Here is a 26,490-nt window from a genome sequence, read left to right on the forward strand (position 1 = left end):
AGGTGCCCGGACCACGTCTTGGTAATTGTAGTGTGAAGATCAGAGAGCCTTATGGGATTGTCCATCCCTTAGTCGTCAAGGCCTGCGGACCTCTGCGCTCGAATTCCAGATATCTACTCCTGGCCTGTGAAGCTCAGTCAGGAGTGCGAATGCATAAAGTCTACCCTATGCGGTCACGTATAGAAAGAAAGGAAAGAACTTGCAATTCTATGGCGCCATTCACGACCTCAGGATGTCCCAAAGCTCTTTACAGTCAATTAAGTACTTTGTTTGAAGTGTAGTCACTGTTGTGATGTAGGAAATGTGGCAGCCAATTTTCACACAGCAAAGTCCCACACATAGCAATGTGATAATGACCAGATCATGTTTTTTTAGTGATGTTGATTGAGGGATAAATATTGGCCAGGACAGCGGGGAGAACTCCCCTGCTCTTCTTTGATATAATGCCATGGGATCTTTTACGTCCACTTGAGAGGGCAGACCGGGCCTCGATTTAACGTCTCATCCAAGAGATGGCACCTCTGACGTTGCAGCACTCCCTCAGTACTGCACTGGAGTGTCAGCCTAGATTATGTGCTCAAGTCTCTGGAGTGGGACTATGAACCCACGACCTTCTGGTTCAGAGGTGAGAGAGCTACCAACTGAACTGTGGCAGTAAAGTACTTGCCTGTATATAGTGCCTTTCGTGTTCTCAGGATGTCCCAAAGTGCTTTACACTGAATGGATTACTTTTACAGTGCAATCACTGTATGTAAGCAAATGCAGCAGACGTTTCGTTCACTGCAAGGTCCCACAAACAGTTAATTTATTTTGATGGTGTTGGTTGAGGGTCAAACATTAGCCAGGACACGATGAGAACTCCCCCGCTCTGCTCTTCTTCAAATCGAGCCTCGGTTTAACGTCGCATCCAAAAGCTGGCCCCTCCGACAGTGCAGCACTCCCTCAGTACTGACCCTCCGACAGTGCAGCACTCCCTCAGTACTGACCCTCCGACAGTGCAGCACTCCCTCAGTACTGACCCTCCGACAGTGCAGCACTCCCTCAGTACTGACCCTCCGACAGTGCAGCACTCCCTCAGTACTGACCCTCCGACAGTGCAGCACTCCCTCAGTACTGACCCTCCGACAGTGCAGCACTCCCTCAGTACTGTACTGGAGTGTCAGCCTGGATTATGTGCTCAAGTCTTTGCAGTGGAACTTGAGCCAAGGCTCGTTTTCATACTATTGCTCAATAGATAATGCTGCCAAAAAATAGCTTTAGTTTTTGCTCTGTCAATGTGAGGTCATCTTGACAAGGAGCTCAGAAACACTGCAGAGCTCCCTAAGAACGATGAACTCATATAATTTTTATCACTTGGTGTATGTGTGTGTACATATGTATATATATGCATACAGATCCATATATACACTCACCAAAACATAAGTGCATTACAAACAAAGACATATCAATATGCATAAATGTGCATGTACATGAACAGATACATACTTGTATATACACAGCATGCATATGAACTTATTCACATACACCAGCAGATTCGCCTTGTGGCATTGTCTTGTAACATTTACCCTTATATCTGTGTGGATCAGACTTAGCTTTACTGCTTCTCTTATGGCCAAGACAGATTGCCAATGCTTATTGTCTCATACAACACATCTCAGTTGGTAGCAGTCTCGCCTCTGAGGCAGAAGGTCATGGGTTCAAGCCCGACTTGAGCACATAATCTAGGCTGACACTCCAGTGGTAGTAAAGTACTTGCCTGTATATAGTGCAGTACTGAGGGAGTGTTGCACTGTCAGAGGTGCCGTCTTTCGGATAAGATGCTAAACCGAGGCTCTGTCTGCTGGTGTCTGGGCCAACATTTATCCCTCAACCAACATCAATAAAAAACAGATTATCTGATTATAATTATATTGCTGATTGTGGGACCTTGCTGTTCACAAATCGGCTACCGCGATTCCTACATTACAACAGTGACTTCACTTCAAAATGACTTCTGTAAAGCACTTTGGGATGTCCTAAGGTCGTGAAAGGCAGTATATAAATGTAGGTCTTTATTCTATCCTTGTTTCCCTCCTTGTTTTCAAATCCCTCCATTGCCTCGCCCCTCCCTATCTCTGTAATCTCTCCTCCAGCCCGACAACCCTCCGAAATCTCTGCGCTCCTCCAATTCTTCATTTTTGCGCATCCCCAATCTTAATGGCTCCACCATTGGCGGCCGTGCCTTCAGCTGCCTAGGCCCTAAGCTCCGGAATTACGTCCCTAAACCTCTCCGCCTCTCTATCTCTCTCTCCTCCTTTAAGACGCTCCTTAAAACCTAACCCATTGACCTATTTTTCATACGTTCATGGGATGTGGGTGTCGCTGGCGAGGCCGGCATTTATTGCCCATCCCTAATTGCCCTTGAGAAGGTGGTGGTGAGCCGCCTTCTTGAACCGCTGCAGTCCGTGTGGTGAAGGTTCTCCCACAGTGCTGTTAGGAAGGGAGTTCCAGGATTTTGACCCAGTGACGATGAAGGAACGGCGATATATTTCCAAGTCAGGATGGTGTGTGACTTGGAGGGGAACGTGCAGGTGGTGTTGTTCCCATGTACTTGCTGCCCTTGTCCTTTTAGGTGGTCGAGGTCGCGGGTTTGGGAGGTGCTGTCAAAGAAGCCTTGGCGAGTTGCTGCAGTGCATCCTATGGATGGTACACACTGCAGCCATTGTGCGCCGGTGGTGAAGGGAGTGAATGTTTAGGGTGGTGGATGGGGTGCCAATCAAGCGGGCTGCTTTGTCCTGGATGGTGTCGAGCTTCTTGAGTGTTGTTGGAGCTGCACTCATCCAGGCAAATGGAGAGTATTCCAACACACTCCTGACTTGTGCTTTGTAGATGGTGGAAAGGCTTTGGGGAGTCAGGAGGTGAGTCACTCGCCGCAGAATACCCAGCCTCTGACCTGCTCTTGTAGCAACAGTATTTATATGGCTGGTCCAGTTAAGTTTCTGGTCAATGGTGACCCCCAGGATGTTGATGGTGGGGGATTCGGCGATGGTAATGCCGTTGAATGTCAAGGGGAGGTGGTTAGACTCTTTCTTGTTGGAGATGGTCATTGCCTGGCACTTGTCTGGCACGAATGTTACTTGCTATTTATCAGCCCAAGCCTGGATGTTGTCCAGGTCTTGCTGCATGCGGGCACGGACTGCTTCATTATCTGAGGGATTGCAAATGGAACTGAACTCTGTGCAATCATCAGTGAACATTCCCATTTCTGACCTTATGATGGAGGGAAGGTCATTGATGAAGCAGCTGAAGATGGTTGGGCCTAGGACACTGCCCTGAGGAACTCCTGCAGCAATGTCCTGGGGCTGAGATGATTGACCTCCAACAACCACTACCATCTTCCTTTGTGCTAGGTATGACTCCAGTCACTGGAGAGTTTTCCCCCTGATTCCCATTGACTTCAATTTTACTAGGGCTCCTTGGTGCCACACTCGGTCAAATGCTGCCTTGATGTCAAGGGCAGTCACTCTCATCTCGCCTCTGGAATTCAGCTCTTCTGTCCATGTTTGGACCAAGGCTGTAATGAGGTCTGGAGCCGAGTGGTCCTGGCAGAACCCAAACTGAGCATCGGTGAGCAGGTTATTGGTGAGTAAGTGCCGCTTGATAGCACTGTCGACGACACCTTCCATCACTTTGCTGATAATTGAGAGTGGACTGATGGGGCGGTAATTGGCCGGATTGGATTTGTCCTGCTTTTTGACCTGTCCTAATATCTCCTTATGTGGCTCGGTGTCAAATTTTGCTTGATAATCACTCATGTGAAGCGCCTTGGGATGTTTTACTACGTTAAAGACGTTATATAAATACAAGTTGTTGTTGTTGTAGTGGTGGTAGTAGTAGTGGTAGTAGTAGTGGTAGTATTGTCAGATGTCCTGTCTTGGGGATGATGTGTTGAACTGAAGCCCCAGATAATTGGTAAAAGGGGGAAGATGTGGAGAAATTTCTTTTAACGCAGCGAGTTGTTATGATCTGGAATGCGCTGCCTGAAAGGGCGATGGAAGCAGATTCAGTTGTAACTTTCAAAAGGCAATTGGATAAATACTTAAAAAGGAAAAAAAATGCAGGGCTACGGGGAAAGAGCATGGGGAGTGGGACTAATTGGACAGCTCTTTCAAAGAGCTGGCACAGGCACGATGGGCCGAATGGTCTCCTTCTGTGCCGTATCATTCTGTGTTAAGCTGAGATTGCGAAAGACAGTACAAAATACAAAGTAATAACTCATGGATCCAGTGTCGTTGTGCTGTGTTGATTCAGTGTAAGATAAACAGTATCATAAGAGATAATATAAACAAACAGCACATCACCGTGGGAGGGATGGGATGGGGGAATCGATCACTTGTAACGTAGGCCTGAGGCTGAATATATACAGAGCTGATGCTTCATTTTGTGCTACGTGCTCTCAGGCTAGTGTCAGTGTTAAAAGCACGGAGACAATGGACTTTCCTGGATGGCTTTCTGTTACGTTATTGCTCCTGGGTTATCTGGGCTGGCTGTTTTGTAACGAGTGGAAGTCAGACGTTGTCTCTCCTGCTCGAGAAGGTATGTTTTTGCAACCCCTTTTCTGGGCGCTGAGAGTTAACAATCCGCAGGGCCCCTGAAGAACACAGCTAACAGCTACTCACAGCTTTCGCTGTATCGCAGGGTGATTGTTCTTTAAGGGGCCGGGTAGTATTCTGATTTGACATGTAATTCTGAATGTTACCGGTGCCTCTTGGCCCTCCCTGTCTCCTATGTTTAAAAGGGGAAATGCCTTTCATGACAAACTTGCATTTATACAGCGCCTTTAATGTAGTAAAACATCCCAAGGCACTTCACAGGAGCATAAATCAGACAGGCACTGACACCGAGCCAAAGTAGGAGACATTGGGAGAGGTGACCAAACGCTTGGTCAAAGAGGTAGGTTTTAAGGAGGGTCTTAAAGGAGGAGAGAGAGGGGTGGAGAGGCTTGGGGAGGGAATTCCAGACTTAGGGCATAGACGGCTGAAGGCACGGCCACCAATAGTGGGGGGAGGAAGGAAGTGGGAGATGCACACAAAAGGCCAGAGTTGGAGGAACACGGAGTTCTCAGAGGGTTGTCAAAGGATCTTCATTAGTTGGGTAAACCCACACTCCTGTGATGCAAATTGCAGTGAAGTTCATCATTGGGTGACACACAGAGTGAAGCTTCTTCCCTCTGGAAAGGAAGAAAAAAGGTTTGTAAACCATTCTTCAAGAAAAAGGTGCCATTTTAGAAGGTGTGAATTCAGGGACAGATGGCAAAAGCTCATCTGCCTGGTCTGACAATATACAGATACGAACAGAGACTGGATATAGAGACTTGATATATATTAATGACTTGGAGTTGGGTGTACAGGGCACAATTTCAGAATTTGCAGATGACACAAAACTTGGAAGTGTAGTAAGCAGTGAGGAGGATAGTGATAGACTTCAAGAGGACATAGACAGGCTGGTGGAATGGGTGGACACGTGGCAGATGAAATTTAATGCTGAGAAGTGTGAGGTGATACATTTTGGTAGGAAGAACGAGGAGAGACAATACAAACTAAAGGATACAACTCTAAAGGGGGTGCAGAAACAGAGAGACCTGGGGGTATATGTACACAGATCCCTGAAGGTGGCAGAAAGCAGCTAAGAAAGTGGATAAAAAAGCATGCGGGATCCTGGGCTTTCTATAGAGGGATAGAGTACAAAAGCAAGGATGTTATGATGAACCTTTATAAAACACTGGTTTGGTCACAACTGGAGTATTGTGTCCAGTTCTGGGCATCGCACTTTAGGAAGGATGTGAAGGCCTTAGAGAGGGTGCAGAAAAGATTTTCTAGAATGATGCCAGGGACGAGGGACCTCAGTTACGCAGACAGACTGGAGAAGCTGGGGTTGTTCTCCTTAGAACAGAGACGGTTGCGAGGAGATTTGATAGAGGTGTTCAAAATCATGAAGGGTCTAGACAGAGTAGATAGAGAGAAACTGTTCCCATTGGCGGAAGGGTCGAGAACCAGTCACAGGTTTAAGGTGATTGGCAAAAGAACCAAAGGCGATGAGGAAAAGCTTTTTTACACAGTGAATGGTTAGGATCTGGAATGCACTGCCTGAAAGGGTGGTGGAAGCAGGGTCAATTGTGGCTTTCAAAAAGGAATTAGATAGGTACCTGAAGGAGAAAAATTTGCAGGGCTACAGGGAGAGAGTGGGGCAGTGGGACTAGCTGGATTGCTCTTGCAGAGAGCCGGTGCAGGCTCGATGGGCTGAATGGCCTCCTTCTGTGCCGTAACCATTCTATGGGTCTAGAAAAAAATGTTCTTTTTTGTTGCAACAATGAAGATTCCAGAGCAATATGATAGAAGTGTTTAAAATGCTGAAAAGATGGGATCGGGTAGGTAGAAGCAGGCTGAGGGGTCAAGTACGAGGTTGCCATAGATACAACATTAAATGTAAGAGATTTAGAACGGAGACCAGGAGAGCTATCTTTACACAGAGAGTTGTGAGGCTGTGGAATTCACTCCCAGGGTTAATGGTTGAGGCAGAAACTATGTCAACATTCAACATTAGATTGGATAGATGGATGAGGGAAAAGGGTTTGAAGGGATATGGGAACAGTGTGGGAAAATGTGAGTCGAACTATTTTCTCACGAGGAGGGTGGACGCTGACACGGACTGTTTGGGCCGAATGGCCTTCTTCCTTGTTGTAACTTCGATGTATGTCTTCACACTAAGAATGACTTGGAATGGATTTCCGACATTACAGCAGTGACTACAATTCAAAAGTACTTCATTGGCTGTAAAGCACTTTGGGACGTCCTGAGGTCATGAAAGGCACTGTATAAATGCAAGATTTTTCTTCCCTTCTTCCTTCTGGGCAAGAAAGTGGAGGCAAAATAGCCCTATTGGAGGTGCTGCAGGGTCTTTCTGTAGCGATCATGCGATGGGAAAAAGCTTCTGCCTGTGGCTCGGTTGGTATCAGCTCCGTTCCCGAAACATACCGATCGGGAAGAAGGAGTAGAGCTGACAAAATGGCAGGAGATGTCAAATTGGTGCCCTTTCACAGCGTAATGTATTTGTTTTGCGGCTACAGATTCTCGTTCAGTGGCGGTGAGCGTACCTGAGACCTTTGACTCCTTCGTCCACAATCAGCAGCTGAGGAAGAAGCTGCTGAGGTCATTCTGCAGCCAAAGGGCGAAGGTCAACATGCTCCTCCGGCCCAGCTTCTTTTCGAGGCTAAGAGTAAACGAGCGGCACGAGCTGGTGTACTGCAGCCCGCCTGACGTTGGTGCAGCGGGCTGGGAGGGGGTTTTAAAGGCCCTCAACGATGTGCCTGGGCAGGCGGTGAAGATAGTAAACGACAGCGCGCCGTTAAAAGCACCTCACGAGAACCTGAGCCAGTACGACATGAGTACTATCGGCAGCCTGCTGAGATCGTACACCAAGATTATTTTCGTCAGAGACCCCCTTCAGCGCCTGCTCTCCACTTACAGCCGTGAGTGGCCCGCGGGAAGGCCCTTTGAAGAGTTCCTCCGAGGCATGTTGGAGCAGGGGTCGAAATCGGCCGCCAGCTGGAAGCCCATCGTCGACCTGTGCCACCCGTGCCTTGTCCGGTACGACTACGTCGCAGCGTACGGACTCCTCAACCAAGAGCTGAGATACATCCTGCGTCGGCTCGGGTTCTCGGAGGAGGTGGAGCTGCCCAGGTTCCAGGACTCAGAGGAGAGCCGGTGGCTGGTCGAGCAGCATTTCGGCCAGCTCTCGGCAAAGCTGAAGGGCGAGTTGTTTCGGTTCTACCACGGGGACTTTGCTGCCTTCAATTTCACCAACGGTTTGACCTTGAATTAAACGCCCTTCAAAATGAGACGTCAAACCTATTCAGGTTAACGATCTTACAGTGGGAGTTGGGTGTGCAGTGAGTTAAGGCTGGCCGGCCTTTCGTCTCTGGGACCTGGATTCAAATGCAATCCGGATCCACTAATGTGATGAAAGTTCCCTCCGTTTGGTGGTTATAAGGATCCTCGTGTAATGAGTTTGGGCAGTTTCAGTCGAGTTTGCAGTGGGCATGGGCTGACAACACTAATTGGTAATCGGACTCAGAGAGACGACGACGACAACAACAACAACTCTCATTTATATAGCGCCTTTAACATAGTAAAACATCCCAAGGCGCTTCATAGAAGCGATTATCAGACAAAATTTGACACCGAGCCACATAAGGAGACATTAGGACAGGTGACCAAAAACTTGGCCAAAGAGGTAGGTTTTGAGGAGCGTCTTAAAAGAGGAGAGAGAGGTAGAGAGGCGGAGAGGTTTAGGGAGGGAATTCCACAGTTTAGGGCCCAGGCAGCTGAAGGCACGGCCGTCAATGGTGGAGCGATTAAAATCGGGGATGCGCAAGAGGCCAGAATTGGAGGAGCGCAGAGATCTCGGAGGGTTGCAGGACTGGAGGGGGTTACAGAGATAGGGAGGGGGCGAGGCCATGGAGGGATTTGGAAACAAGGACGAGAATTTTAAAATCGAGGTGCTGCCGGACCGGGAGCCAATGTAGGTCAGCGAGCACAGGGGGTGATGGGTGACCGGGACTTGGTGTGAGTTAGGGTACGGGCAGCATGACTGGTGTGGGAAATGGAACAAAATGCCACATTGGCGCAGTAGAGGGCGCTTTTTTTGAGGCGGGGAAGGCAGCTTGATTTCTCACCTAGTTGTGTCATACCAGAGCTGGGAGACACTGCTGACACGGTACCTGCCACGGGGAGAGTTCCATCCCCCAGCACTAACTGTTTGATGAGCATAAAATAAATAACGTGATACTAATAGAAGAGCAGAGAGTTATCCCGGTGTCCTGGCCAACATTCTTCTCTCCACCAAAAAGAAAAAACAGAAACAAACTGCCTGAACAGTCATGCCTGTGAGACATTGTTGGTACAGAATGATTACTGTGTTTGCCTGAACCACAGTCACTGGTCTTGGGAAGGTAACAGGTTGGGGGTAACTTTAACCTAACCTGCTGCCCGGGAAACGGGCAGTTTCGGATCGGAGGGTAAAATCGGTGGGGGGGGGTTGTAAAACGAGCGGTCGACCCAATACCTGATCATTTCCCGCCTGGTGGGTTAGGTTAAAGTCACCCCCCATTGTGTGAGGTGTCTGGAAAATTGTGACAAAAGGGGATAAAGTGCTATATAGAAGCAAGTATTGTCGCCATTATAATTAGGCAGCCGACTACAGTGAATGGCAGTTTGGTAACCCCATCGTCATGTTCCACAGAGAGCTAAGGTGTGGGTTTGGGGCCTCTTATTGGTGGCCAATCTTGGTTGAGCTATTAGTGGTGAGGCGGGGGGTGGGGTACGGGGTGGGGGGCATTCAGCAAATGGTTGGGACCTTCTTCCATGGTCAAAACTGCAGACCAGGAAAGATGGGGATGTGGTGACAATGAGGTGGGGTTGTGGCTTGAGTTCAAAGGTTGGCGTTGAGGTTGAAAGTTCATTGAAATTATTAACAGCCAATAACACCCCCGCATCATGAGACACTTAATTAAATGGAAAATGGGCTTAAAAAATAAACTTGACTTTGGGCGACTGGTTTTCCATGTAGAACTTTCTGTTTAGCCAGGGCCAAAACTCAAACTGTCTGGCCCAGAACTGGGTGAAAACCTTACTGCCCTCACCGTGGGGAAACACATTCATGGGCAAGTTCCCCGATGGGCAAAAGAACCTGAGGGGAGACGAGGAGAATTTATTTTTATGCAACCTGTCCTCAAAATTTAACCCTTTAAGCCCTGGTGTCATTCTGGTGAATCTTCATTAGGGTTAGGGTTAAACGCAGCCCCTCCAAGGCCATTGTATCTTTCCTGAGGTGCGGTGCCCAGAACTGAACGCATTTTCCAGATGGGGTCTGACCAAGGCTCTGTACAACGGAAGGCATAACTTCCACTCCCTTTGTATTCCAGCCCCCTTGAGATAAACATTCCATTAGCCTTTTTGATTACTTTTTGTACCTGTGCACTAGCTTTTAGCGATCTGTGTACATGGACTCCTAAATCCCTTTGCTCCTCTACAGCTCCTACTCTCTCAACATTAGGAACATAGGAACAGGAGTAGGCCATTCAGCCCCTCGAGCCTGCTCCGCCATTTGATAAGATCATGGCTGATCTGTGATCTAACTCCATATACCTGCCTTTGGCCCATATCCCTTAATACCTTTGGTTGCCAAAAAGCTATCTATCTCACATTTAAATTTAGCAATTGAGCTAGTATCAATTGCCATGAAGAAAATATTCCAATTTGACATTCTCAGACCCAAAGTAGATGAGCTCACACACCTGCCATTGTTTTGCTCTCTCACGAGGATCACAACAGTACAATGGATTCCTGGCTCAGGTACCCAAAGACTGCAGGCAACCCCGTTATTGTACTTCAGACCGATGTACAGGTAAGGTGAGGTAAGGGAGTAAAGTTGGGAATAGGTAAATGTAATTTCAGTATCACAGCTAGAAAATACTTACAGTTGCAAACCCAAATTAAACAGTAACTTTTAATTAAATGATGAAAAAAGATTCTACTCTGTGGGTCACACACTGTCCTTTCCCCTCTGGGACCGGGTGATACGGTGGGTCACACACTGTCCTTTCCCCTCTGGGACCGGGTGATACAATGGGTCACACACTGTCCTTTCCCCTCTGGGACCGGGTGATACAGTGGGTCACACCCTGTCCTTTCCCCTCTGGGACCGGGTGATACAGTGGGTCACACACTGTCCTTTCCCCTCTGGGACCGGGTGATACAGTGGGTCACACACTGTCCTTTCCCCTCTGGGACCGGGTGATACGGTGGGTCACACACTGTCCTTTCCCCCCTGGGACCGGGTGATACGGTGGGTCACACACTGTCCTTTCCCCTCTGGGACCGGGTGATACAGTGGGTCACACAATGTCCTTTCCCCTCTGGGACTGGGTGATAGTGTGGGTCACACACTGTCCTTTCCCCTCTGGGACCGGGTGATACAGTGGGTCACACACTGTCCTTTCCCCTCTGGGACCGGGTGATACGGTGGGTCACACACTGTCCTTTCCCCTCTGGGACCGGGTGATACAGTGGGTCACACACTGTCCTTTCCCCTCTGGGACCGGGTGATACAGTGGGTCACACACTGTCCTTTCCCCTCTGGGACCGGGTGATACAGTGGGTCACACACTGTCCTTTCCCCTCTGGGACCGGGTGATACAGTGAGTCACACACTGTCCTTTCCCCTGTGGGACCGGGTGATACAGTGGGTCACACACTGTCCTTTCCCCTCAGGGACTGGGTGATACAGTGGGTCACACACTGTCCTTTCTCCTCTGGGACCGGGTGATACAGTGGGTCACACACTGTCCTTTCCCCTCTGGGACCGGGTGATACAGTGGGTCACACACTGTCCTTTCCCCTCTGGGACCGGGTGATACCGTGGGTCACACACTGTCCTTTCCCCTCTGGGACCGGGTGATACAGTGGGTCACACACTGTCCTTTCCCCTCTGGGACCGTGTGATACAGTGGGTCACACACTGTCCTTTCCCCCCTGGGACCGGGTGATACGGTGGGTCACACACTGTCCTTTCCCCTCTGGGACCGGGTGATACAGTGGGTCACACACTGTCCTTTCCCCTCTGGGACCGGGTGATACAGTGGGTCACACACTGTCCTTTCCCCTCTGGGACCGGGTGATACAGTGGGTCACACACTGTCCTTTCCCCTCTGGGACCGTGTGATACAGTGGGTCACACACTGTCCTTTCCCCCCTGGGACCGGGTGATACGGTGGGTCACACACTGTCCTTTCCCCTCTGGGACTGGGTGATACAGTGGGTCACACACTGTCCTTTCCCCTCTGGGACTGGATGATACAGTGGGTCACACACTGTCCTTTCTCCACTGGGACCGGGTGATACAGTGGGTCACACACTGTCCTTTCCCCTCTGGGACCGGGGGATACAGTGGGTCACACACTGTCCTTTCCCCTCTGGGACCGGGTGATACAGTGGGGCACACACTGTCCTTTCCCCTCTGGGACCGGGCGATACAGTGGGTCACACACTGTCCTTTCCCCTCTGGGTCTGGGTGATACAGTGGGTCACACACTGTCCTTTCCCCTCTGGGACCGGGCGATACAGTGGGTCACACACTGTCCTTTCCCCTCTGGGACCGGGTGATACAGTGGGTCACACACTGTCCTTTCCCCTCTGGGACCGGGCGATACAGTGGGTCACACACTGTCCTTTCCCCTCTAGGACCGGGTGATACAGTGGGTCACACACTGTCCTTTCCCCTCTGGGACCGGGTGATACAGTGGGTCACACACTGTCCTTTCCCCTCTGGGACCGGGTGATACAGTGGGTCACACCCTGTCCTTTCCCCTCTGGGACCGGGTGATACAGTGGGTCACACACTGTCCTTTCCCCTGTGGGACCGGGTGATACAGTGGGTCACACACTGTCCTTTCCCCTGTGGGACCGGGTGATACAGTGGGTCACACACTGTCCTTTCCCCTCTGGGACCGGGTGATACAGTGGGTCACACACTGTCCTTTCCCCTGTGGGACCGGGTGATACAGTGGGTCACACACTGTCCTTTCCCCCCTGGGACCGGGTGATACAGTGGGTCACACACTGTCCTTTCCCCTGTGGGACCGGGTGATACAGTGGGTCACACACTGTCCTTTCCCCTCTGGGACCGGGTGATACAGTGGGTCACACACTGTCCTTTCCCCTCTGGGACCGGGTGATACGGTGGGTCACACACTGTCCTTTCCCCTGTGGGACCGGGTGATACAGTGGGTCACACACTGTCCTTTCCCCTCTGGGACCGGGTGATACAGTGGGTCACACACTGTCCTCTCCCCTCTGGGTCTGGGTGATACAGTGGGTCACACACTGTCCTTTCCCCTCTGGGACCGGGTGATACAGTGGGTCAAACACTGTCCTTTCCCCTCTGGGACCGGGTGATACAGTGGGTCACACACTGTCCTTTCTCCTGTGGGACCGGGTGATACAGTGGGTCACACACTGTCCTTTCCCCCCTGGGACCGGGTGATACAGTGGGTCACACACTGTCCTCTCCCCTCTGGGACCGGGTGATACAGTGGGTCACACACTGTCCTTTCTCCTGTGGGACCGGGTGATACAGTGGGTCACACACTGTCCTTTCCCCTCTGGGACCGGGTGATACAGTGGGTCACACACTGTCCTTTCCCCTCTGGGACCGGGTGATACAGTGGGTCACACCCTGTCCTTTCCCCTCTGGGACCGGGTGATACAGTGGGTCACACACTGTCCTTTCCCCTCTGGGACCGGGTGATACAGTGGGTCACACACTGTCCTTTCCCCTGTGGGACCGGGTGATACAGTGGGTCACACACTGTCCTTTCCCCTCTGGGACTGAGTGATACAGTGGGTCACACACTGTCCTTTCCCCTCTGGGACCGGGTGATACAGTGGGTCACACACTGTCCTTTCCCCTCTGGGACCGGGTGATACAGTGGGTCACACACTGTCCTTTCCCCTCTGGGACCGGGTGATACTGTGGGTCACACACTGTCCTTTCCCCTCTGGGACCGGGCGATACAGTGGGTCACACACTGTCCTTTCCCCTCTGGGACCGGGTGATACAGTGGGTCACACACTGTCCTTTCCCCTCTGGGACCGGGTGATACAGTGGGGCACACACTGTCCTTTCCCCTCTGGGACCGGGCGATACAGTGGGTCACACACTGTCCTTTCCCCTCTGGGACCGGGTGATACAGTGGGTCACACACTGTCCTTTCCCCTCTGGGACCGGGTGATACAGTGGGTCACACACTGTCCTTTCCCCTGTGGGACCGGGTGATACAGTGGGTCACACACTGTCCTTTCCCCCCTGGGACCGGGTGATACAGTGGGTCACACACTGTCCTTTCCCCTGTGGGACCGGGTGATACGGTGGGTCACACACTGTCCTTTCCCCTCTGGGACCGGGTGATACAGTGGGTCACACACTGTCCTTTCCCCCCTGGGACCGGGTGATACAGTGGGTCACACACTGTCCTCTCCCCTCTGGGACCGGGTGATACAGTGGGTCACACACTGTCCTTTCCCCTCTGGGACCGGGTGATACAGTGGGTCACACACTGTCCTCTCCCCTCTGGGTCTGGGTGATACAGTGGGTCACACACTGTCCTTTCCCCTCTGGGACCGGGTGATACAGTGGGTCAAACACTGTCCTTTCCCCTCTGGGACCGGGTGATACAGTGGGTCACACACTGTCCTTTCCCCTCTGGGACCGGGTGATACAGTGGGTCAAACACTGTCCTTTCCCCTCTGGGACCGGGTGATACAGTGGGTCACACACTGTCCTTTCTCCTGTGGGACCGGGTGATACAGTGGGTCACACACTGTCCTTTCCCCTCTGGGACCGGGTGATACAGTGGGTCACACACTGTCCTTTCTCCTGTGGGACCGGGTGATACAGTGGGTCACACACTGTCCTTTCCCCCCTGGGACCGGGTGATACAGTGGGTCACACACTGTCCTCTCCCCTCTGGGTCTGGGTGATACAGTGGGTCACACACTGTCCTTTCCCCCCTGGGACCGGGTGATACAGTGGGTCACACACTGGGACTGGTGGCGCAGGGAGTCACTTCGCCCTGATGTATGGGAATGACGATGTCCTCCCTGTTCTGTCCGTAAGAATCCAATATGAAATTAATTTGGGCAGATTTACCCCAGACATTAGTGGGTGTGAGACTTCACCGCAAAACGAATGCTAATAATTCATTCACAGCATCATGGGTGAGAGAATGGATCGGGCCCGTTTTTGGGTATGGGCAGTGTGTTGTGCTATTACCCCACGCCCAATGGCCCCTGTGCAGGCAGGACCCACGTTTCAGCCCACCCCAGGACTCACCTGCAATCAGCGTTCCGTTCCAGGCCTTGCAGGTGGAATCAATGCAATTCACACTTTCCACCACCAGGGTGAGCTCAATCTCTTAAAGGGAGGACGTTTCTTCAAAATCTCACAGATGCAGGTCCCATCCCTATGTTTACACACTGATGAGTTATGGTAAAACATTGAATAAAGGTTGCGCATTAATAAATCCCACATCCTCCAATCTGCTCGCCAATATGCCGACCTGAGTTTATACCGGGCCTCCGAGAGTGCGAGCACCAAGGATCTCTGCTGATGCACTAGAGACCTTGGTGCAAGGGGTGGACAGAAGGAGGGACATCCTATATCCGCAGTGGGGGGAGAGGGGGGTGGTGCGTGGTGGGAGAACAAGAGGCCCTCCAGACATATATCCAAAAGGCAGTGGGAGGCAGCCAGACGCACAGCATCATGAACATGGATGCAGTACAGGAAGAAGTTCAATGCTTTGACATGAGTGGTCAAGGTGAGTGAGGTCAACTGTCAAGTGGCCTCTCCTACCAACTGCTCCACTCACTTCACCCCCCATCACCCACATACCAATGAACTCTTTCCATCAGTACTCAACTCTTCCAACCAGATGCTTCCTCTCACCCTCACACATTACCATTGTTTCAAGCCGCCCACCCATAACTCACAGGCCACACACACTGGCAGCTATTCAACCATGACAGGCACATCACCCAGACACACGTCCCACTCTCTTGCAGGAGAAGGTGGCGCATATCAGGGGCAGCAAGTGGCAGTGGCATTTAGCCCCTCGAGCCTGTTCCACCATTCAATGAGATCATGGTGGACCTGTGACCTAACTCCATATCCCTTAATAACCTTGGTTCACAGAAATCTATCAATCTCAGATTAAACTTTCACAAGTGAGCTAGCATCAACTACTATCTGCAGAAGAGCGTTCCAAAAGTCTCCCACCCTTTGTGTGTGGAAGCATTTTCAAACTTCATTCCTGCACGTCCTGGCTCTAAAAGTTAGGCTATGTCCCCTGGTCCTAGTATTCAAATGTAGCAGACCTCCAAAAACATTTACAAATGTCTCGGCAGCCAAAGCAATAATCCAGCCACTAACCTGTAAATCCTGCATGGTCCCTTTAAATAGCGCTGGTGGGGGGTGTTCCAGGCACTCTAAGACACGTTCAGATGGTCGGGGTTAAGACTGTTCGTTGAGTTGAGCGTTAAGTCCCAAAATGGAGTCTATCACTTTAATTCAGCGTTGCACACTGATTGAAGCCATTTTCTCCCTACACATGATTCCAGCGTTCGTTATCTGCGCCTGCGCTAACTCCTATACCAAGATGGCGTCTGGTGCACGACACGCAGGAAACGTGCGTGCGCATCCAAGATGCCATCTTGGATGTCGGAGAGGCCGTGTAGCGCCGAAACAAACGGGCGCTACACGGCCCAATTCAACGCCCCATGTGGATGTGTTGTGTGAGAGAACTGACAGAAGATTGGATATTGAGACTGTAACATCCCTCAGTGATCACAACAAAGGAGCAAATTCAGCAAATGATATTTTATTTTGAATGTTAGAATTAAGCTCAGTATAACAATCAGAGGTTCGAAACTGAAGTCAATGAGATAATATACTGATATCACAGATAAGCTTTCACTTATACTTGAATGTCAAAATCTAAACATTATATTTACTCATTCACAGCATTATCAGCCAGTCTCGTTCAATTCTGCCCACAGTGAGAATTCTGCATCTCTGACAGTGTAAGAAATGTGTTTGTTTGTGTGTGTGTGTGTGTTAATGCTTTAGTTAGCGCAGTACTTAGTGGGGAACACTGTAAATGTGAGATATATATCATCTGTGGAATGGATCTGATCATGGTTAGATATTGAGCCAATGGGCATGATTTTGACTCCGAGTCGGGAAGGGGGCAGGGAGGTCAAATTGTGGACGGGAAACCCGGAAGTATGGGCCAGGGAGAGGACGTGTTCAGGTAAGTCTTTGTTTGTATGGATGGGAAGGGCATGGGGGGGCATTGGGGCACGGGGGACACCGGAGCACAAAGGCATGGGTTGGCAAGGGTCATGGGTTGGCACGGGACATGGGTTGGCATCGGGGTCTGGGTTGGCATCGGGGTCATGGGGGTTGTCAGTCATGGAGGGAGGGATCAGGGGTCAGTCACAGGGTGGGTGTCGGGATCGGAGGTCAATGCGGGGGTCTGAATCATTGGGGGGGGTCAGGGATCGGGATTGGGGGTCTGCGACCGTTTGGGGGGTCGGGGGTCATCGAGGACGTCCGCGATCGTTTGCGCGGGGATCAGGGATCAGGTTCGGGTATCCGCAATCATTGGGGGGCTTCGGGGGTCATCGCAGGTTCCGCGATCGTTGTGAGGTGGATCGGGGCGGGGGTCCGCGACCGTTGGGGCGTTGCTGCAGGTAGCCTTGTTGGGCCTGGGGGAAGCATTCCTGCTCCTCCGGGCCCACAAGCTGTGCCAGAAAGGCACCTACCTGTTAGTCTCGGGCCTTCTCTTCTCCTTTCACGTGGCATGAAAGAGAAAGCCCGAGAATCGCGACCCCCTGGGGATGAAATCGGAAACTGTGGGAAAATGAAGGCCCGAAGCCTCCTTGAAAGGTTTTAAGGCCCAACCCGCCTCCTGGGGTTGGTCGCCGGCTCCTCGTCCTGCCCCAGTGAAAACCGGAAATGGGCGGGTTTTTTTTATTTGTTCGTGGGAGGTGGGCATCGCATTTATTGCCCATCCCTAATTGCCCTTGAGAAGGTGGTGGTGAGCCACCTTCTTGAACCACTGCAGTCCGTGTGGTGAAGGTTCTCCCACAGTGCTGTTAGGAAGGGAGTTCCAGGATTTTGACCCAGCGATGATGAAGGAACGGTGATATATTTCCAAGTCGGGATGGTGTGTGACTTGGAGGGGAACGTGCAGGTGGTGTTGTTCCCATGCGCCTGCTGCTCTTGTCCTTCTAGGTGGTAGAGGTCGCGGGTTTGGGAGGTGCTGTCGAAGAAGCCTTGGCGAGTTGCTGCAGTGCATCCTGTGGATGGTACACACTGCAGCCACAGTGCGCCGGTGGTGAAGGGAGTGAATGTTTAGGGTGGTGGATGGGGTGCCAATCAAGTGGGCTGCTTTGTCCTGGATGGTGTCGAGCTTCTTGAGTGTTGTTGGAGCTGCACTCATCCAAGCAAGTGGAGAGTATTCCATCACACTCCTGACTTGTGCCTTGGAGATGGTAGAAAGGCTTTGGGGAGTCAGGAGGTGAGTCACTTGCCACAGAATACCCAGCCTCTGACCTGCTCTTGTAGCCACAGTATTTATGTGGCTGGTCCAGTTAAGTTTCTGGTCAATGGTGACCCCCAGGATGTTGATGGTGGGGGATTCGGCGATGGTAATGCCGTTGAATGTCAAGGGGAGGTGGTTAGACTCTCTCTTGTTGGAGAAGGTCATTGCCTGGCACTTGTCTGGTGCAAATGTTACTTGCCACTTAAGAGCCCAAGCCTGGATGTTGTCCAGATCTTGCTGCATGCGGGCACGGACTGCTTCATTATCCGAGGGGTTGCGAATGGAACTGAACACTGTGCAATCATCAGCGGACATTCCCATTTCTGACCTTATGATGGATGGAAGGTCATTGATGAAGCAGCTGAAGATGGTTGGGCCTAGGACACTGCCCTGAGGAACTCCTGCAGCAATGCCCTGGGGCTGAGATGATTGGCCTCCAACAACCACTACCATCTTCCTTTGTGCTAGGTATGACTCCAGTCACTGGAGAGTTTCCCCCCTGATTCCCATTGACTTCAATTTTACTAGGGCTCCTTGGTGCCACACTTGGTCAAATGCTGCCTTGACGTCAAGGGCAGTCACTCTCACCTCACCTCTGGAATTCAGCTCTTTTGTCCATGTTTGGACCAAGGCTGTAATGAGGTCTGGAGCCGAGTGGTCCTGGTGAAACCCAAACTGAGCATCGGTGAGCAGGTTATTGGTGAGTAAGTGCCGCTTGATAGCACTGTCGACGACACCTTCCATCACTTTGCTGATGATTGAGAGTAGACTGATGGGGCAGTAATTGGCCGGATTGGATTTGTCCTGCTGTTTGTGGACAGGACATACCTGGGCAATTTTCCACATTGTCGGGTAGATGCCAGTGTTGTAGATGTACTGGAACAGCTTAGCTAGAGGCGCAGCTAGTTCTGGAGCACAAGTCTTCAGCACTACAGCTGGGATGTTGTCGGGGCCCATAGCCTTTGCTGTATCCAGTGCACTCAGCCGTTTCTTGATATCATGTGGAGTGAATCGAATTGGCTGAAGACTGGCTTCTATGATGATGGGGATATCGGGAGGAGGCCGAGATGGATCATCCACTCGGCACTTCTGTCTGAAGATGGTTGCAAATGCTTCAGCCTTGTCTTTTGCATCATTGAGGATGGGGATGTTTACAGAGCCTCCTCCTCCCGTTAATTGTCCACCACCATTCACGACTGGATGTGGAAGGACTGCAGAGCTTTGATCTGATCCGTTGGTTGTTGAATCGCTTAGCTCTGTCTATTGCATGTTGTTTCTGCTGTTTAGCATGCATGTAGTCCTGAGTTGTAGCTTCACCAGGTTGGCACCTCATTTTTAGGTACGCCTGGTGCTGCTCCTGGCATGCTCTTCTACACTCCTCATTGAACCAGGGTTGATCCCCTGGCTTGTTGGTAATGGTAGAGTGAGGAATATACCGGGCCATGAGGTTACAGATTGTGCTGGAATACAATTCTGCTGCTGCTGATGGCCCACAGTGCCTCATGGATGCCCAGTTTTGAGCTGCTAGATCTGTTCTGAATCTATCCCATTTAGCACGGTGGTAGTGCCACACAACACGTTTGATGGTATCCTCAGTGCGAAGACGGGACTTTATCTCCACGAGGACTGTGCGATGGTCACTCCTACCAATACTGTCATGGACAGATGCATTTGCAACAGGTAGATTGGTGAGGACGAGGTCAAGTAAGTTTTTCCCTCGTGTTGGTTCACTCACCACCTGCCGCAGGCCCAGTCTGGCAACTATGTCCTTCAGGACTCGGCCAGCTCGGTCAGTAGTGGTGCTACTGAGCCACTCTTGGTGATGGACATTGAAGTCCCCCACCCAGAGTACATTCTGTGCCCTTGCTACCCTCAGTGCTTCCTCCAAGTGGTGCTCAACATGGAGGAGGACTGATTCATCAGCTGAGGGAGGACGGTAGGTGGTAATCAGCAGGAGGTTTCCTTGCCCATTTTGACCTGATGCCATGAGATTTCATGGGGTCCAGAGTCAATGTTGAGGATTCCGAAGAGTTGGAGGTGGGTTGGGGGCAGGTCTCTATACCGTGCTCTATAAGTTGAGACTGCATTTTTAAATGATAATGCTAAATGGTAATGTTAGGTTATAATGTTAAATGTTATTTCTAAATTATATTGCTGGACTTCAGTGTTAGTCTTCAGTTAGATCATGATCATTAGACTGTAATATTACATTTTAAAGTTAGATTGTAATGTTGACTAAATTTTAATATGAATTTTAATATGATGTAGATTTAATGTTAAATTGTAGTGTTAGACTGTTGTATAAATTCTGATAAATGATCAGCAGATCAAAACATTAAGTAATAATGTAAATCCCATCAGATGGTGATTTAGGGATCAACTTTTAACTATATAAAATGCTGATTATTGTGTTTCATGCATATCTATATACTGTTAAAGATCTTGCACTTCTTGGCCACAAACTTCAGTTCCTGTGTCACAATTTTGAGTCACACTTTTTCTGTCAACAATAAATTGCCTACGTCAATATAATTGGATAAATGGCAGAACACTTATAATGAGATAACCCTCCAATCAACATGTCAACTTTCACCATCACTGCTTGTTGGTGAATCAATCGGATCACTCAAAATGACTTTCGACAAAAAAATGAATGCACCATGAATAAAGTTTAAACAAAATTTTCAAAAAAAACCAACAAAATACATTTTTCATAATAAAATGATTAAATGTATTATTAAATGATAATGCTGAACAGTCATGTTAGATTATAATGTTAAATGTTATTGCTGAATTACATTGCTACACTTCAATGTTAGACCAAAGCACTCATTAAATTGTCTTTGCTGTCATTAAAGTGTTTGCTTCATTGCCTCAGCCTGGGCTTCGAGTGGATATTTTTAACTCACAACAGTTGAAGAGAGCTATCAAAACACTGTGCATTCTGAGCGTGTGCAATTTACTGAAGTTCCCACCTAGCAATCTGTACATCACCGGAAGTTGAAGATTAAAAGGATCCGTTAGCTCGAGAGGATTTGTGAGTTTCTTCGCTTTTTCCAAAAGACTTGATTTCTCAAAGTTTTATTTCGAGCAAGTGTTAACGTTTATCATTCTGTTATAAACTTCTGCAGACAGCACCTGAGATTATCAGTGGCTGTGACCAGTCTCAACTATGATCTTGGTTTGTCTGCAGTTAAGAAAGCAACGAGATTGTTTATTGAGAACGGACTTTACCCTGTTTGTATGTGGAGTTAAAGCATTTTTCTTCTGATTCATTTTTAAGGCTTAAGGGTTTTTTTTAATATGCAAAAACTTGGAATCTGCTTAACAATGAACTTTGAGCATTTTTAAGGTAATTTTTGTTTGTTTATGTTTTTTAGAGACTGTACGAGGTCCAGCCTTTTGCTGGGGCGTAAAACTGTCAGTATGGGTGGGCCGCCCGATATAGAAACCGCCAGATTATCATTTCCATAATGGATGGCCATCCACAATACCAGTTTTATACCCAGGTGGCAAGTTGAAAATCTATCTCTCCAAGTCTCCTCCGGCCCTACAACCCTCCGGGAACTCGGTCTTCCTCCAACTCTGGCCCCTTATGCATTCTCCTCTTCCTTCGCCCACTGTTGGCAGCCATGCCTTTAGCCATCTAAACCCAAAGTTCTGGAATTCCCTCCCCAACCCTCATCATCTCTCCACCTCTCTCTCCTCCCTTTAAAACATTACTTAAAAACCTACCTCTTTGACCAAGTGTTTGGTCACCTGTCATAATAGGCTCACCACTACTGCCACATTCTTGCCCATTCTTGACCGGCTTTTGTGATAGGGCCCTTTCATGAGCTTCATCATGAACGGCGACAATTGATGCCTCCCAGTGGGTCACTTTATAGTGGGTGTACGTGTAGTTGCAGGACTGTTTTGTGCAGAGGGGTGGGGGAAGCTGGTGTTGGCGCTGCTCTGTCCAGGTGGTGTGAGGACTGGACTGTTCTCACTTTGTGATCCTATGGGGACTGTTCACATATGAGTGACTCCCTGGCCTCATGAGCAGCCAGGTGAGCCGCTGCTCTGCCCATGGGTTCCTCCTCTTCCTCCTCCTCCTCCTGCTCCTCCTCAATGTGAATGGCAGATGTGGATGGTAGATGAGGGGATGGGGCCTTATCAACCGATACCCCTCTCTGTTGCGCCATGTTGTACAGGACACAACACACCACTATAATGTAGGGATAGATTTTCAACTTCTGCCAGATTCCTGCAACCATCCCAATACTGCCAGACTCTGTCTCCCAATACTGCCAGACTCTCTCTCCCAATACTGCCAGACTCTCTCTCCCAATACTGCCAGACTCTGTCTCCCAATACTGCCAGACTCTGTCTCCCAATACTGCCAGACTCTGTCTCCCAATACTGCCAGACTCTGTCTCCCAATACTGCCAGACTCTCTCTCCCAATACTGCCAGACTCTGTCTCCCAATACTGCCAGACTCTGTCTCCCAATACTGCCAGACTCTCTCTCCCAATACTGCCAGACTCTGTCTCCCAATACTGCCAGACTCTGTCTCCCAATACTGCCAGACTCTCTCTCCCAATACTGCCAGACTCTGTCTCCCAATACTGCCAGACTCTGTCTCCCAATACTGCCAGACTCTGTCTCCCAATACTGCCAGACTCTCTCTCCCAATACTGCCAGACTCTGTCTCCCAATACTGCCAGACTCTCTCTCCCAATACTGCCAGACTCTCTCTCCCAATACTGCCAGAATCTGTCTCCCAATGTTCTGAAACCCTCCTGCTCAGTCCTGCTGGACCTCAGAATTCGACCCTCCCCCAGACTTCTCTTCTCATTCCCAAATGATGCAGTGCTCAAAAATTCCTAGATCGCATTCCCAGTGCTCCCTGATCTCAGAATTCTCCCTCAATGCTCTCAGACGCTGAGGCCTCTCTCCCCAAAGCTCTCAGATCCCAGTGAGCCCACATCCCAGGGCCTGCGCCAGTGTTCCTCACCAGTGTTCCTAGACCCCTTTCCCGGTGCTGTCAAATCCTGAGACCCCTTCCTATTACTGCCTAACCCGAGACCCCTTTCCCAGTGCTCCCATATCCCAGGATTTTGACTGATTACCCTTGGGGATTAGTGAATATTTGTACAGAACCTTCCCTCAGAAGATTAAAGCATTGTAGAAGGAGGAGGCGTGATGGGCTGAATGACCTTTCTCGTTCAGTAGGGCCGGTTGGTTAATAAAACCAGTTGGGTTTCCACAATTTATTGGACTGTCACAACTTGCCATGGTGGGATTTGAACACATCAAGTAGACTTTCACCGCTGGGCAGAAAGCGGGTGATAGCGATTGGGGGTGAAGGTCTAAGCGGGGAGTCCTCGGTACCTGCGGGCAGTTGTTAACAGGCTGGGTGCCCATCCACTCAAATACAAGGTGCCAGTCCAGGCAGATGAAGAAAATGCGAGGTGAATTACAGAAATGAAAATGGGCAAAAATACCCAGAAAGATATCGCCATGGAAAAGAGAAAGATAGTGTGTCACCATCAAGATACATCTTAAAGCGATAGACATAAAGACCCCTGTTAAACTGGACAGGGTTCCTCACTGCCAGGGTCTCACCCTCAAAGCCCCTTGTCACGAAGGAGTCTCACCGTAAGGACCCCCTTTGCAGGGGGAGTCTCGCTGTAAGGACCCCCTTGTCACGAAGGAGTCTCACCGTAAGGACCCCCTTTGCAGGGGGAGTCTCACTGTAAGGACCCCCTTTTCAAGAGGGAGTCTAACAGTAAGGGCCCCCTATTTAAAGAGAGAATGTGTTGTCGGGTCTCCTTTTACAAGAACCGACAGAAGATTTGACCAATTGTCGAAATAGCGACCGAGGAATCCTTGAATTTTGCCGAGACCAGACCCAAACAGATCCCTCAATCAGCTTCCATCATTCCAACACAAACCGCCCTATTCATTTTTTTTGGGGGGAAGCGATTAATGTGTCGAATAGATTTCAGACCGATCCTCTGATTACAAATAGTCAATGAACTGCGACCTTTGTGCAATCGGGCACATCGCTCATTTAAAAGGTTGCCAGCCGGTCTTGACCTGAAGTGGGGGAGGACACTGAGGAGCGGCGTTGGGTCCCAGGAGTTGGGTTTGATAGAAATCTCAGCGGCCGAATAATGATCAAGCGTTCACTCACGCACGGACTCACTCACTCCTTGGAGACGATCGCAGGCTGGGGTCACGTTACACTTGGACATTCCAGGGAGTAAAGGTCCCTGGCTCCGCAGGAGGACACTGGGGAAAAATAACAACAAAGTTCATCTTTTTTATCTAATAAACAAAATAAAAAAAGGGAAAAATGGGCGTGTTTAAATTATGGGCGTCTCCAATCACAGGCTTTTTGTTTTAAAAGCGCAAGCTGCTTAAGGTCCCCGGGAGTGTGTCAGTATCTGCAGGGGGTCCCCGGGAGTGTGTCCGTATTTACAGGGGGTCCCCGGGAGTGTGTCAGTATTTACAGGGGGTCCCCGGGAGTGTGTCCGTATTTACAGGGGGTCCCCGGGAGTGTGTCAGTATTTACAGGGGGTCCCCGGGAGTGTGTCCGTATTTACAGGGGGTCCCCGGGAGTGTGTCGGTATTTACAGGGGGTCCCCGGGAGTGTGTCTGTATTTACAGGGGGTCCCCGGGAGTGCGTCCGTATTTACAGGGGGTCCCCGGGAGTGTGTCAGTATTTACAGGGGGTCCCCGGGAGTGTGTCCGTATTTACAGGGGGTCCCCGGGAGTGTGTCGGTATTTACAGGGGGTCCCCGGGAGTGTGTCGGTATTTACAGGGGGTCCCCGGGAGTGTGTCGGTATTTACAGGGGGTCCCCGGGAGTGTGTCGGTATTTACAGGGGGTCCCCGGGAGTGTGTCAGTATTTACAGGGGGTCCCCGGGAGTGTGTCAGTATTTACAGGGGGTCCCCGGGAGTGTGTCAGTATTTACAGGGGGTCCCCGGGAGTGTGTCAGTATTTACAGGGGGTCCCCGGGAGTGTGTCAGTATTTACAGGGGGTCCCCGGGAGTGTGTCCGTATTTACAGGGGGTCCCCGGGAGTGTGTCAGTATTTACAGGGGGTCCCCGGGAGTGTGTCCGTATTTACAGGGGGTCCCCGGGAGTGTGTCAGTATTTACAGGGGGTCCCCGGGAGTGTGTCCGTATTTACAGGGGGTCCCCGGGAGTGTGTCAGTATTTACAGGGGGTCCCCGGGAGTGTGTCAGTATTTACAGGGGGTCCCCGGGAATGTGTCAGTATTTACAGGGGGTCCCTGGGAGTGTGTCAGTATTTACAGGGGGTCCCTGGGAGTGTGTCAGTATTTACAGGGGGTCCCTGGGAGTGTGTCAGTATTTACAGGGGGTCCCCGGGAGTGTGTCAGTATTTACAGGGGGTCCCTGGGAGTGTGTCAGTATTTACAGGGGGTCCCTGGGAGTGTGTCAGTATTTACAGGGGGTCCCCGGGAGTGTGTCAGTATTTACAGGGGGTCCCCGGGAGTGTGTCAGTATTTACAGGGGGTCCCCGGGAGTGTGTCAGTATTTACAGGGGGTCCCTGGGAGTGTGTCGGTATTTACAGGGGTTCCCTGGGAGTGAGTCAGTATTTACAGGGGGTCCCCGGGAGTGTGCCAGTATTTACAGGGGGTCGCTGGGAGTGTGTCAGTATTTACAGGGGGTCGCTGGGAGTGTGTCAGTATTTACAGGGGGTCCCTGGGAGTGTGTCCGTATTTACAGGGGTTCCCTGGGAGTGAGTCAGTATTTACAGGGGGTCCCCGGGAGTGTGTCAGTATTTACAGGGGGTCCCCGGGAGTGTGTCAGTATTTACAGGGGGTCCCCGGGAGTGTGTCAGTATTTACAGGGGGTCCCTGGGAGTGTGTCCGTATTTACAGGGGGTCCCCGGGAGTGTGTCAGTATTTACAGGGGGTCCCCGGGAGTGTGTCAGTATTTACAGGGGGTCCCCGGGAGTGTGTCAGTATTTACAGGGGGTCCCCGGGAGTGTGTCAGTATTTACAGGGGGTCCCCGGGAGTGTGTCAGTATTTACAGGGGGTCCCTGGGAGTGTGTCCGTATTTACAGGGGGTCCCCGGGAGTGTGTCAGTATTTACAGGGGGTCCCCGGGAGTGTGTCAGTATTTACAGGGGGTCCCTGGGAGTGTGTCAGTATTTACAGGGGGTCCCCGGGAGTGTGCCGGTATTTACAGGGGGTCCCTGGGAGTGTGTTGGTATTTACAGGGGTTTCCTGGGAGTGAGTCAGTATTTACAGGGGGTCCCCGGGAGTGTGTCAGTA

The 26,490-nt window shown here is 50.5% G+C and overlaps 2 protein-coding genes across 3 annotated transcripts in view; one reads left to right on the plus strand and one right to left on the minus strand.

The window, feature by feature from the left end:
- The first annotated feature begins 4,469 nt into the window (after positions 1 to 4,469).
- On the plus strand, positions 4,470 to 7,860 carry LOC137322202 (carbohydrate sulfotransferase 9-like). The gene is made up of 2 exons (XM_067985317.1): positions 4,470 to 4,575; positions 7,106 to 7,860. Exons 1-2 carry the CDS (start codon positions 4,470 to 4,472, stop codon positions 7,858 to 7,860), a joined length of 861 nt encoding a protein of 286 aa, XP_067841418.1.
- An 8,595-nt stretch (positions 7,861 to 16,455) lies between these two features.
- Positions 16,456 to 26,490, minus strand: part of LOC137322091 (xanthine dehydrogenase/oxidase-like) — a 162,509-nt gene continuing 152,474 nt past the window's right edge. For both annotated transcript variants that reach the window (XM_067985171.1, XM_067985172.1), the window contains exon 38: positions 16,456 to 24,476. In XM_067985171.1, the coding sequence (XP_067841272.1) occupies positions 24,426 to 24,476 (51 nt within the window). In that variant the 3' untranslated portion in view covers positions 16,456 to 24,425. The remainder of the gene's footprint in view (positions 24,477 to 26,490) is intronic.

This window comes from Heptranchias perlo, chromosome 5, assembly GCF_035084215.1.
Source record: "Heptranchias perlo isolate sHepPer1 chromosome 5, sHepPer1.hap1, whole genome shotgun sequence".
In the NCBI taxonomy this organism is placed as follows: Eukaryota; Metazoa; Chordata; class Chondrichthyes; order Hexanchiformes; family Hexanchidae; genus Heptranchias; species Heptranchias perlo.